This window comes from Gymnodraco acuticeps, unplaced genomic scaffold (genome assembly GCF_902827175.1).
Source record: "Gymnodraco acuticeps unplaced genomic scaffold, fGymAcu1.1, whole genome shotgun sequence".
Taxonomy (NCBI): Eukaryota; Metazoa; Chordata; class Actinopteri; order Perciformes; family Bathydraconidae; genus Gymnodraco; species Gymnodraco acuticeps.
The window spans coordinates 5,062,748-5,076,214 of record NW_022990313.1 but is presented as its reverse complement, the minus strand read 5'-3'; the positions used below and the strand labels follow the sequence as shown (position 1 = coordinate 5,076,214).

The 13,467-nt window shown below is 46.3% G+C and overlaps 1 protein-coding gene across 1 annotated transcript in view; it reads right to left on the bottom strand.

Moving 5' to 3' along the window:
- tctn1 (tectonic family member 1) overlaps positions 1-13,467 on the bottom strand; it is a 19,926-nt gene extending 6,459 nt beyond the window's left edge. Inside the window, exons 1-9 of the mRNA XM_034222879.1 lie at positions 13,196-13,467; positions 8,098-8,215; positions 7,442-7,575; positions 6,782-6,927; positions 6,620-6,710; positions 5,189-5,301; positions 4,841-4,865; positions 2,363-2,493; positions 2,140-2,265 (exon numbers count right to left, since the gene is read on the bottom strand). Of these exons, the coding sequence (XP_034078770.1) occupies positions 2,140-2,265; positions 2,363-2,493; positions 4,841-4,865; positions 5,189-5,301; positions 6,620-6,710; positions 6,782-6,927; positions 7,442-7,575; positions 8,098-8,215; positions 13,196-13,454 (1,143 nt within the window). The 5' untranslated portion in view covers positions 13,455-13,467. The remainder of the gene's footprint in view (positions 1-2,139; positions 2,266-2,362; positions 2,494-4,840; positions 4,866-5,188; positions 5,302-6,619; positions 6,711-6,781; positions 6,928-7,441; positions 7,576-8,097; positions 8,216-13,195) is intronic.

Below are 13,467 nucleotides of genomic sequence, written 5' to 3'. Positions count from 1 at the left end.
TGGGGGCTCTACTGTCCTCTCTGTACCTGAGCTGGGGGCTCTGCTGTCCCTCTTGTACCTGAGCTGGGGGCTCTGCTGTCCTCTTGCACCTGAGCTGGGGGCTCTGCTTGTCCTCTTGCACCGAGCTGGGGGCTCTGCTGTCCTCTTGCACCTTAGCTGGGGGCTCTGCTGTCCTCTTGCACCTGAGCTGGGGGCTCTGCTGTCCCTCTTGCACCTGAGCTGGGGGCTCTGCTGTCCTCTTGCACCTGAGCTGGGGGCTCTACTGTCCTCTTGTACCTGAGCTGGGGGCTCTGCTGTCCCTCTTGCACCTGAGCTGGGGGCTCTGCTGTCCTCTTGCACCTGAGCTGGGGGCTCTACTGTCCTCTTGTACCTGAGCTGGGGGCTCTACTGTCCTCTTGTACCTGAGCTGGGGGCTCTGCTGTCCTCTTGCACCTGAGCTGGGGGCTCTACTGTCCTCTTGTACCTGAGCTGGGGGCTCTACTGTCCTCTTGTACCTGAGCTGGGGGCTCTACTGTCCTCTTGCACCTGAGCTGGGGGCTCTGCTGTCCTCTTGCACCTGAGCTGGGGCTCTCTACTGTCCTCTTGCACCTGAGCTGGGGGCTCTGCTGTCCTCTTGTACCTGAGCTGGGGGCTCTGCTGTCCTCTTGCACCTGAGCTGGGGGCTCTACTGTCCTCTTGTACCTGAGCTGGGGGCTCTGCTGTCCTCTTGTACCTGAGCTGGGGGCTCTACTGTCCTCTTGCACCTGAGCTGGGGGCTCTGCTGTCCTCTGCACCTGAGCTGGGGGCTCTACTGTCCTCTTGCACCTGAGCTGGGGGCTCTGCTGTCCTCTTGCACCTGAGCTGGGGGCTCTACTGTCCTCTTGCACCTGAGCTGGGGGCTCTGCTGTCCTCTTGTACCTGAGCTGGGGGCTCTACTGTCCTCTTGTACCTGAGCTGGGGGCTCTGCTGTCCTCTTGTACCTGAGCTGGGGGCTCTGCTGTCCTCTTGCACCTGAGCTGGGGGCTCTGCTGTCCTCTTGCACCTGAGCTGGGGGCTCTGCTGTCCTCTTGTACCTGAGCTGGGGGCTCTGCTGTCCTCTTGCACCTGAGCTGGGGGCTCTACTGTCCTCTTGTACCTGAGCTGGGGGCTCTGCTGTCCTCTTGCACCTGAGCTGGGGGCTCTGCTGTCCTCTTGCACCTGAGCTGGGGGCTCTGCTGTCCTCTTGCACCTGAGCTGGGGGCTCTGCTGTCCTCTTGTACCTGAGCTGGGGGCTCTACTGTCCTCTTGTACCTGAGCTGGGGGCTCTGCTGTCCTCTTGCACCTGAGCTGGGGGCTCTGCTGTCCTCTTGCACCTGAGCTGGGGGCTCTGCTGTCCTCTTGCACCTGAGCTGGGGCTCTGCATGTCCTCTTGCACCTGAGCTGGGGGCTCTGCTGTCCTCTTGCACCTGAGCTGGGGGCTCTGCTGTCCTCTTGCACCTGAGCTGGGGGCTCTGCTGTCCTCTTGCACCTGAGCTGGGGCTCTACTGTCCTCTTGTACCTGAGCTGGGGCTCTACTGTCCTCTTGTACCTGAGCTGGGGGCTCTGCTGTCCTCTTGCACCTGAGCTGGGGGCTCTGCTGTCCTCTTGCACCTGAGCTGGGGGCTCTGCTGTCCTCTTGCACCTGAGCTGGGGCTCTGCTGGCACATTTGTGGGTCCTTTTTGCCACTTTGGATTTAGAACAATAAACAAACTAAAGACTGTGGGACGGACTACATTTTTATAATTACTGTACTTTTTCTTTAGTTATGGTCAAAAACGTGTTTTGTGAAGTCACAGTTACTTTGACCTTTAACCCCTAACATCTAATCTGTTAAAAATATTCCCTGAGTCAGTGTTTTCCTGAGATGTTGCATTCACAAGACAGAGACTGAACCTTGTAGGAACATACGGACACAGAGTATGGGAGATTAACGCAGAAGCAAAAGAAACACTGAAGCTACACTCACAAATGTGTCTTCATAAATGTACCCTCCCTTTGAATATGACATCCTTGATATCTTTTTATTTAAACTGTATCTACTGTAAATAGTAGATCTGATTGTAACATAGCACTACTGAGATTCTCCAATGAATAAAATAAAAACTAAATCCCTGATACAGAGCTAGCAGTGCAGACAATACCTGGACAAATGTGATGTGAAACTCCTGCTCCAGCGTCAGTTCTGCCTCAGAGACAGATCCTAGCACCAGAGACACGGAGACATTCACTATCTCTCCAGCGGGGCTGTACTTCATCACATAGGCCACCTACGGAGACAAAGGTCAGACTCTGCCATCGCTCGCAAAACTGAAAACTGTCAATAAAACATGACTTTAGGGCAAATGTGCTGTGATGGAGGCTCACCTGCAGCACCACGTTAGCACAGAGGCTGGGGTCCAGGAGGGCGGGGGGGAGGTCTTCTCCGTCACTGATCTGCAGCTCTGTCTGAGTCCCCTCCACAGACTGCAGCACCACCGAACACACCTGCACAGGAAACAACCTGCACACACAGCACACACACAACACACCCACACACACCACACACACACACACACACACACACACACAACACACACACACACACACACACACACACACACACACACACACACACACACACACCACACACACACACACACACACACACACACACACACACACACACACACACACCACACACACACACACACACCACACACACACACACACACACCACACACCACAACACACACACACACACACACACACACACACACACACACACCACACACACACAACACACACACACACACACACACACACAATCAATAAGAGGAGAATTCATTACAAACATATATAAAGCTATTTAAATAGTATTTTAAAACTATAACAAAAATGAAGAATACAATGAAATATTTAAAGGAAATATAAATATGCTAAATAACGTTATAGAGAACAAATCCCTACAGTACATCAGAACTGAAAGAGATAACTGGCTCATTGTCATTGTGCAGAAATGTGAAAGGGATACAGAGGAATGTGAAGGGCTTCCATGGTGGAACCTGAGGAATGGCTCATATGGTGTGTTAATGTAACACATGGTGGCTATGGAGGGCTGTTGGACAGAAGTGTTGTCATCGTAGTGGTCTTATTCAAGCCATATTAATTTCAAAGCAGACAGTGTGTGTAATGTGCTGGATTATATTTCCTCCTCTCAATGAGGTTTCCACTGTTTGATTTTCACACCATACTAAAATGAAGAAAAATCCATACACACTACCACTGTGTTTTGATGAAGTAAGCGAGGGATAACGGGCAGCGAGGCGGTCATTATGGGTGAAAGAACACCCGACAGGCTGATCAGGGGAGTAAAAAGGACCGCAGCTCCGTGTTGAGGGTTTCTGCCCCGTTGCTGTCAAATTCTGTTGGTCGGTTCTTTCAATCAGCCGGTCTTTAAAGTGTTTCATAGCCCATAATGTGGTCCGTCTTTTCGCCTCTCTTACTTCTCCGCTGTTTTCTTGTCCTTCTCTTTACTGGGGACTCATCAGCCACTAACCATTCCTCCAAATGACTGTGCTCTCCAAATATATTACAAGTAATATGAAAATCCTCCATGTTGCTCTCAGACGGTAGACAACGCAAAACTAAAGACAAGCAAACAGGCCAAACTGTGTACAGTTCAATCGACCGGACTTCTTTCTGCAGATGTGAGCGTCCTTAACAACGGTCAATAAATCCTTGACAGCCGTCTGTACTACTGGATTAACAACGTGTCACGTGTTCTGAATTGACCAATCAGAATCGAGTATTCAACTAAGCCATGTAATAATGTGCAGTACTGTCAGGTGGTGTGAATGCTTCCCTCTTCTGGGTGGTAGCGTTGTGACAGTGAGCAGTGCTTCCTGTCCGCTCGTTGCAGCTGGTCCCCTCAAATGGTTGCAGAGCAGAGTCTTGCTAAATCTGCTGCTCGGGCAGGAATCTGAGGTCGTGAGAATGTTTTAACACTCTGTTTTTGCAACTCTTTGGGTGTTTCATCCAACCCAGCTAGGTGTCAAAACAACATCACTCAGCCTGGATGTCATGATGGGGTTTGGAGGCTGTGAGGGAAGTAACATCCACCTCTGAGCTGGTCACATCATGGAGACACAGTGTGAATATAGAGGTATGAAGTAGCATCCAACCTGATTCCGAGTTGCCTGTTAATCCTTGCAAATTCCTCTGTATATTTTTGCACATTTCAGCTCAATATTACCTTTCTTAAAATTGCACAGCTTTTCTACTTTTGATTTATTTCTAAAATATATATTTTGTATTATATTAAAGGTCCCCTATTATACTGTTTTTCATCAATATATTATAGCTCTCAGATATATCCAGAACATGTCTCTGAAGTGAAGTGTCTCTGATTGGCTGATCATTGCAGCATTACCCATAATCCCCTCTGTTTCAGCCCTGTTTCCAAAGTGCTGATTCTCTGTCTGTTACTTTAGATGAAAACAAGGAGCCCCTCCCCACGCCCCTCTGAGAGAGATTTGGTTACAAAGAACACAATGGTGCTCTAGGAGGAGATTCAGGTGATAAAGGGGGGGGGGGGGTTACCTTGGTTGCTGATTGGCTAATGGTTACACAAGCCAAAACATCGTTATGACATCATAACGTGGCCAAAATCTGATCAGCTCATTTTCAGACAGGTTTTTATAGAAATGGATCAGGACGAACAGAGAGAGAATCTGAAAAAGTGGATTTTGCACAATAGGTGAGCGCTTCCTGTGTATGAGTGCTCTTTATTACCCACCGCTCATCCCCAACCTGACTCTGATCATAAGTAACCATGGTGTCAGCATTTAACAAAAGAAGGCGTACTCACTGCTGCGTCTTCATTCTTCCCCTGTAGAGAGAACATATTTAGTTTCAAACCTTTAAATGGTTTTCTGGTTTTAGGCATATCTCTCGTTCTTGTCACTTGGTGTCCTTTTGCAAAATGTACAAAACATGCATAAAGCAAAACCCCACAAAGAACCACTGTCTAGAAGCAAATAGAAGCAAAGAATGTTGACTAACTTACAATCATTTGAAACAGTACTTCAGCTTTAAAGATTAGCACTTTAATGATACAATTAGAAAAAGGTGTGTTTTGTTAATTAGGTGGACGACCCCTTTAACGTCAGTCTATGTGAGTGCACTGAAAGCCCCTCCCTGATGCAGACTCACAGCCAGCAGCTGGATGTCGGTGTATGTGTTCATGCTGAGGGGGGGCAGGGAGCTGCAGTGCTGCTGCAGGGTCACACGGCGGGAACACACACTGCTCTGATCCTTCAGGAAGCCTGCAGAGGACACACACAGGAAACAGCAGCTCACTAAATCAACAGCACTTCCTTGAAACTCTCATCAGTGTTTCCATCCTGAAATAGTAGTGATGACATGAGAAAGACGCTTATTTCCTAAACGGCCTTTAACAAATAACAAGGACTCCAAATATTGAACTGGTGCAATTGAAATAATGACAGCATAGAAAGATGAAATCATGTGACTAAATAAAAGCAGGAAGCATTGTCCTTGTTTGAGAAGCAAGAAACAGAAACGTGTCTGCTGTGTTACCCCCCCGCTACAGGCTTTTATTTGTGTTGCACTTTGTGTTCTGACTGCAGTCTTGTGACTCCGCCCATCCTCTCATAAATGTTGTTGTTATGACACTTCAGCAAAACTACAAATACATGTTCAACTCTTTCAAATCAGTTCCGCACATTATGTATATTTCTATTTACTATCCTACGATCGCTTCGTGAGGACCCATTTACAATCAACCAGTGAGTGGAAGTGTGACAAAGGTCACTCCATGTGAACAAGGGGGAGTACTCCCAGCTCAGAGTTCAAGCTAACCTTAATCAAACTCCTGACATGAAGCGTTCTTACTGAGATTGGACTTTACTTCGGATTATTAAAAGGCTCCAAATACTGAGGAAGTATTTCATGTCTGACAGTCTGACAGTCTGACACTGTGATTCTCATCTAGATACTGTAGATATCAATGTGTAGCTTACTGAGTACTAACAACCAGAGATGATTCAGCATTTGACTAATTCCTGTTCCCTTGTTTCAGTCAATATGTCTTTGGTTAAAATACTGAAATAAGTTCTGTGGTCAATACAAGCTAAGACCTATGATAGGTCGCTTAATCCCCCACTGGTGATGTCCGAAGCTTGTCATAAAGACAGTGGTTGCAAACAACTGACTAAATAAGACTAGTAAACGCCATCACGGCAAACATTAGCCGCCTTTAGCTTAGCAGGGTGATTATGATGTAGTTCCTAGCCTAACGGTAGCTTTTCACTTCTGCCTATTGCATTAATGCTTCAAGAATCCTACATTGGTGTTAAAATGTAGGAGTTATCCTTCTGAACAAATCGTGTAATTATCATAAACCAGTTTTGTTTTGGCAATATTCCAATCCTAGGGAATAGTCCCATTGCTTTTTGTTGAGGGGTGTTATGATGACTTCCAGGTGGACCTACACAAATACATCATCAGTGCACCCTTGCTGACTCACTTTGCTCTCTTAATGCTGTCTCTTCTTGTTCTACCGTCACACTTTGAAGCATGTATCATTGTCCCATCATCACAGTGAGGATCTGAAGGCTTTACCTGCAGGACTGCTGTCCACACAGTCAGCCGTGATGGCAGCCGCTGGCAGCAGGAACACCCCTCTGTCCGCTGTCAGCATCACCTCCCCATACTGGAACACACACCTCACTTTGCTGTTTCATGATTACAAACAATGGGTTTGACACACAGACGGAGACTTGCCTGGTATCCAGACGAGTCCTGGAGCTCTGCAGAGGACACCTGTCTCTCCTCTGAGCCAAACATGAAGCTGGTGAACTCTTTAAAGAGGGAGTCAAAGCTGCTGTCAGTGGGGAGGGCAGGAGGGGGGTGAGACAATCCACCAACACCTAGACAGGACATCAAAAAGGGACAGACTCTGTGACATGGCAGCTTACTCTGTGTGGTACCATCGGCCTACAGGGAGCCATACAATAATAATATGCACTGACTATTCATAATATTTTCAATGTATGCAGACCTGCAGATGTAAATGTATATATATTTACCCTCGTTCACATATCTGTATACATGTACTGTACATTCACCTGATCAGAGTTTAATGCATGCTATTTTTGTTATTTTTATTCATACCGTTGCTTCATATTTATTCTTATGATATTCTTTTTTTTACTTTTGACTCTCTTGCTGCTATAACACCTGAATTTCCCTCATCAATAAAGGTCCCTCTTATCTTATCTTATAATAGACTCAGAGAAAGCAAGTCCAATAACACCAGCCCAGTCCTTTACATTTAGCAATAAGGTTCATTTAAATCTACTTATTGACTAATATTGGTAAGACTTAAGTAATAAGTGATATAAAACATGTTCATACAATACTCGAACACAGTTAATGACGCACGGTTCTGTGATTGGATGCAGAGGATGTCATAGTTAGGCTCCTCCCCCACAGACGCCTGCAGCTCTGAGTATCCGTCTATGGTGATGCGGAGAGAGTAAGACGCCACGTCCCCGCTGCACAGCTGCTGACTGCCACTATACACACCAACACAAAGTCAGCTCAAATGAATGATACATATTAGAAATACAAGGACAACAGATCTGTCGATAGGAAATCAAATTAACAGTCAAATTACAAGTAAACCAAAAGAAACGAAAAAATAACTTAGCACAATGAATATATGACGTTAAAGAAAGAGTAAGAATTAAAAGAAATAATTTGCAATAAAAGATCAAATAAAATACAATACAAATATTTATAAACACAAAACACGTGTAATACAATATATGCAGCGATGCATTGTATTTATTTCATATTAATGCTGATGATATCTATAGACTGCCTGATGCTCTGAGTAGTAGACTATACATGAACTGTACATTCTAAAACTGTTTCATTAACCCACTGCACACATTCCTCTCTGAAAGTCATTTGAATTGAATAGTGTAGTAAGCAGTGTGTGTGTGTGTGTGTGTGTGTGTGTGTGTGTGTGTGGTGTGTGTGTGTGTGTGTGTGTGTGTGTGTGTGTGAGTGTGTGGGGGGGGGGGGGGGCTCACCTGACTCTGTCCACGGAGCAGCTGGTGAACAGAGACAGCTCCTCAGCACACACTCGGTCACAGCAGCAGTTGATGTCACACACACTCTCGTGCAGGTCACAGGGACACACACTGTCCACTGAAACACAAAGCAGTGCTTAGGTTAGTTACAGAGGTTAGGTTAGTTACAGAGGTTAGGTTAGTTACAGTGCTTAGGTTAGTTACAGTGCTTAGGTTAGTTACAGAGGTTAGGTTAGTTACGGTGCTTAGGTTAGTTACAGTGCTTAGGTTAGTTACCGAGGTTAGGTTAGTTACAGTGCTTAGGTTAGTTACAGTGCTTAGGTTAGTTACGCTGCTTAGGTTAGTTACAGTGCTTAGGTTAGTTACGGTGCTTAGGTTAGTTACAGTGCTTAGGTTAGTTACAGAGGTTAGGTTAGTTACGGTGCTTAGGTTAGTTACAGTGCTTAGGTTAGTTACAGAGGTTAGGTTAGTTACAGTGCTTAGGTTAGTTACAGTGCTTAGGTTAGTTACGGTGCTTAGGTTAGTTACAGTGCTTAGGTTAGTTACAGAGGTTAGGTTAGTTACAGTGCTTAGGTTAGTTACAGTGCTTAGGTTAGTTACCGAGGTTAGGTTAGTTACAGTGCTTAGGTTAGTTACAGTGCTTAGGTTAGTTACCGAGGTTAGGTTAGTTACCGAGGTTAGGTTAGTTACCGAGGTTAGGTTAGTTACAGTACTTAGGTTAGTTACGGTGCTTAGGTTAGTTACAGTGCTTAGGTTAGTTACAGTGCTTAGGTTAGTTACAGTGCTTAGGTTAGTTACGGTGCTTAGGTTAGTTACAGTGCTTAGGTTAGTTACAGAGGTTAGGTTAGTTACGGTGCTTAGGTTAGTTACAGTGCTTAGGTTAGTTACAGAGGTTAGGTTAGTTACAGTGCTTAGGTTAGTTACAGTGCTTAGGTTAGTTACGGTGCTTAGGTTAGTTACAGTGCTTAGGTTAGTTACAGAGGTTAGGTTAGTTACAGTGCTTAGGTTAGTTACAGTGCTTAGGTTAGTTACCGAGGTTAGGTTAGTTACAGTGCTTAGGTTAGTTACAGTGCTTAGGTTAGTTACCGAGGTTAGGTTAGTTACCGAGGTTAGGTTAGTTACCGAGGTTAGGTTAGTTACAGTACTTAGGTTAGTTACGGTGCTTAGGTTAGTTACAGTGCTTAGGTTAGTTACAGTGCTTAGGTTAGTTACAGTGCTTAGGTTAGTTACCGAGGTTAGGTTAGTTACAGTGCTTAGGTTAGTTACAGTGCTTAGGTTAGTTACCGAGGTTAGGTTAGTTACCGAGGTTAGGTTAGTTACCGAGGTTAGGTTAGTTACAGTACTTAGGTTAGTTACGGTGCTTAGGTTAGTTACAGTGCTTAGGTTAGTTACAGTGCTTAGGTTAGTTACAGTGCTTAGGTTAGTTACCGAGGTTAGGTTAGTTACAGTGCTTAGGTTAGTTACAGAGGTTAGGTTAGTTACAGAGGTTAGGTTAGTTACAGTGCTTAGGTTAGTTACCAAGGTTAGGTTAGTTACAGTGCTTAGGTTAGTTACAGAGGTTAGGTTAGTTACAGAGGTTAGGTTAGTTACAGTGCTTAGGTTAGTTACAGTGCTTAGGTTAGTTACAGTGCTTAGGTTAGTTACCGAGGTTAGGTTAGTTACAGTGCTTAGGTTAGTTACAGTGCTTAGGTTAGTTACCGAGGTTAGGTTAGTTACCGAGGTTAGGTTAGTTACCGAGGTTAGGTTAGTTACAGTACTTAGGTTAGTTACGGTGCTTAGGTTAGTTACAGTGCTTAGGTTAGTTACAGTGCTTAGGTTAGTTACAGTGCTTAGGTTAGTTACAGTGCTTAGGTTAGTTACCGAGGTTAGGTTAGTTACAGTGCTTAGGTTAGTTACAGAGGTTAGGTTAGTTACAGAGGTTAGGTTAGTTACAGAGGTTAGGTTAGTTACAGAGGTTAGGTTAGTTACAGAGGTTACGTTAGTTACAGAGATTTGGTTAGTTACAGAGGTTAGCTTGTTACAGTCGTTAGGTTAGTTCAGTGTTTCCCTTGTATACAAATGCTAGGGGGCGCCAACCAGGTACCCAAAAAATAACTTGGCATTTTTGGCATAGGCGGTCGGCTAGGGCGGCAGATCTGGGGGGCGCTGCGCTGGTAGCTCTGGGAGGGGAAAAAACATTTTTGACCGTTGGCGCTCATCCTAACATTCATAATTAAGTAAATGTAACACCCTTTTCACCCCGGTTATATTTTTCATTTGCCCTGTACGATGGGCGCTGTAAGTGATGAAAGTGGGTGGTGTTGGCTTATCAGGCGCCCGCAGCTCACAGCCAAAGTGCGAGCGTGGGAGCGAGAGAGCGAGAGGGACAACATCTCACTGGCTCTGTGCATTCTTCTCGTCGTGTTACCGGAGGTCAAAGCTCCCAAAGACCTGGCGCCGCGCCTCCGTCATAGCTCTGCCGAAGCCAAATAAACCTGCGGAAGACCCCAAGTCATACAGACCCATCTCGCTACTCTGTGTCCCATTCAAGATTTTGGAGAGGATGATCCATAGCCGCATCGAGCCAGTGGTGGACTCACAGCTTCCACGGGAACAAGCTGGTTTTCGTCGTGGAAGGTCAACAGTACACCAGGTAACACTACTCTCTCAGGACATCAAAGACAGCTTCCAGGACAATGAGAAAGCTGGGGTAGTGTACCTGGATCTGACTGCCGCATATGACACTGTCTGGCACCGTGGACTCCACCTGAAGCTGTTGAGGACAATGCCAGACCGGCATATGGTTAAGTTCATCATGGAGACGCTTACCAACCGCAGCTTTGTCCTCCAGACCAGACCAGGCTCAGAAGACTGAGGAACGGTGTTCCGCAGGGGTTGGTTCTCTCGCCAATGCTGTTCAACATATATGTACACGACCTACCTGACACATCATCCAGAAAGTACGACTATGCAGACGATCTAGCCATCATGCTGAGATGACCAACATGGAAGGCAATGGAAGATGGCCTTAACGACGACATGGGCACCCTGGTAACATACTTTCAAAGGTGGCGTCTACAGCTCAACATCGGAAAGACAGTAGCAGCGGCATACCATCTTAGCACCAGAGAAGCTAGGAGGGAACTTGAGGTGCGTGTCAACAATAAACGCCTGGAGGTCCAGCAAGCCCCGAAGTACCTCGGCGTGCGTCTGGATTGGACACTGTCCTTTAAACAACACCTTGAAGAAGTCAAGGCCAAGGTAACATCAAGGGTCGCGCTGATCCGCCGCCTCGCTGGAACAACCTGGGGAGCCTGCGCTAAGACGCTGCGATTATCAACCCAAGCCCTGGTCTTCTCTGTAGCGGAATACTGCGCCCCAGCCTGGAGCAGAAGCCCTCATGCAAGTAAGGTTGACGTGGTCATCAACAACGCCCTCCGGATTATAACTGGATACCTGAAGCCTACCCCTGTGTCCCTCTTGCCAGTCCTCGCGGGAATAGCTCCGGCCAGCCTCCGACGGGAGGCTGCCACCCTCGCCCTGGCCAGGAAAGCTCAAAAGCATGACTGGCACATCCTGCATAACACTACAACAACAGCAGCGCCCCTAAGTAGGTTCATGTCCCGTCTCCCCTAGAACAAGGCAGCACAAGAGATGCTCAATTCCACCTCTGAGGACCTCGCCAGAGATGCATGGTTGGCGGCTGCTTGGAGGCAGGAGTGGGAGCTAGCCGGGCCCTCCCGCATCCATCGCTACATCTGGGACCCAGGAGATGGCGCCATTGGAGGAAACGATCTACCACGCCGGCAATGGACCACACTAAACCGTCTACGAACTGGGGTCGGTCGCTTCAAAACATCAATGAAGAAGTGGGGCCTGGCAGACAGTGCTGCATGCGAGTGCGTTGACCCTGAACAGACTGCCGAACATATAATAACCACCTGCCCTTTATATAGACCACTCTCGGAAGCCAGCCTCTTCGACGTAGGACCAGAGATGCGGGCATGGCTACACAACACCGAGTTGGACCTCTGACGTTACACGAAAGAAGAAGAAGTAGAGATTTTTAATTTATTCTTTATAAAATCTCGCCTAGGGCAGCAAATTGGCTAGAACCGACCCTGGTACTAGGCCTCAAGAGCCTTTCTTGTGCTGGCAGACACATAGAAACAAATTGGCGGGGCGCACTTCGCACATGCACACACTAAAAGATTCCACGCGCTCCGCGCTCACATTATGCTGGGCCCGCGTGCCTTAGCACCGCAGCTATGACTCCATCCTAGTTACAGAGGTTAGGTTAGTTACAGATATTTGCTTAGTTAACAAGGTTAGTAACTGAGACATTCATATGGAACTGTATATTTTTGTTTCTTGAAGTTGGAGATGTGACCTGAGATGTGACCTGAGTGTGGTATTCACATTACGAGGCCATTATGTGAAATATGCATTTTACAAAGCTATGCAAGGTATGTCACATACATCTATGACATGGTGTGCGTGTGTATGTACACAACTACTTTCACAAGCATTTGGCCTTTAAAAACATCTGTTTAAATATGAATACATTTTTAGTGCGTGTGCTTTACTTGTACAGTGTGTATGCACGGATGTGTGTGTGTGTGTGTGCTTTCTATTGGTTCAGTCAGAAATCTGAAATACTTTAGGCTACTAACAAAATAACTTGCATTTGTGGTGTTTAAGACATCCAATCTCCAGCAGAGATTCTAACACCACGCTTTCATTACATCTCAGTTTAGAGTTTATTTTATTAGCCTGAAATAAATGATGATTTAACCATTGTTGTCGATCATGCTTTAATAGCAGTGGTGTAAGGTAACTAAGTACCTTTACTCAATGACTGTACTTTAGCTAATACTTTTCTACTTATACTTAAGTAACGTTTTGAATGCAGGACTTTAACTTGTAATTCCTACACTCTGGTTGGTACTTTACTCAAGTACAAGATCTGAGTAGTTCTACTTTTACTCAAGTACAAGTTCTGAGTACTACTCTCACCTCTGTTTAATAGGAAACAGTTAACTGGCACAATAGGTCAGTTAGCATAGTGTAGCGCTAAACTGGCTAGCTACTAGCTAGGGTCTAGTTCCAGGCAGAGTACCGGTAGTGACGGTGGTGGGCAGGCGGCCGGAGGCGGGCAGCGGCTCGGCGGGCTGAGGGGGCTCGGTGCTGGTGGAGCTCGGTGTCGGACTGGTTGACTCAAACTCTGTCGGCTGTGGAGTTGTATCATTTTCCATAAAGTTAAATGTGACGTTCTGGTCACCAAGCGTGGTGTTCAAATTGTAGCTCGTTGTATTTTCGTTTGTAGTGGCGGCATTAAACAAGAACAATAAACAGAACACAGCGGCTGACACCGCCATCTTTGTTTAAGCG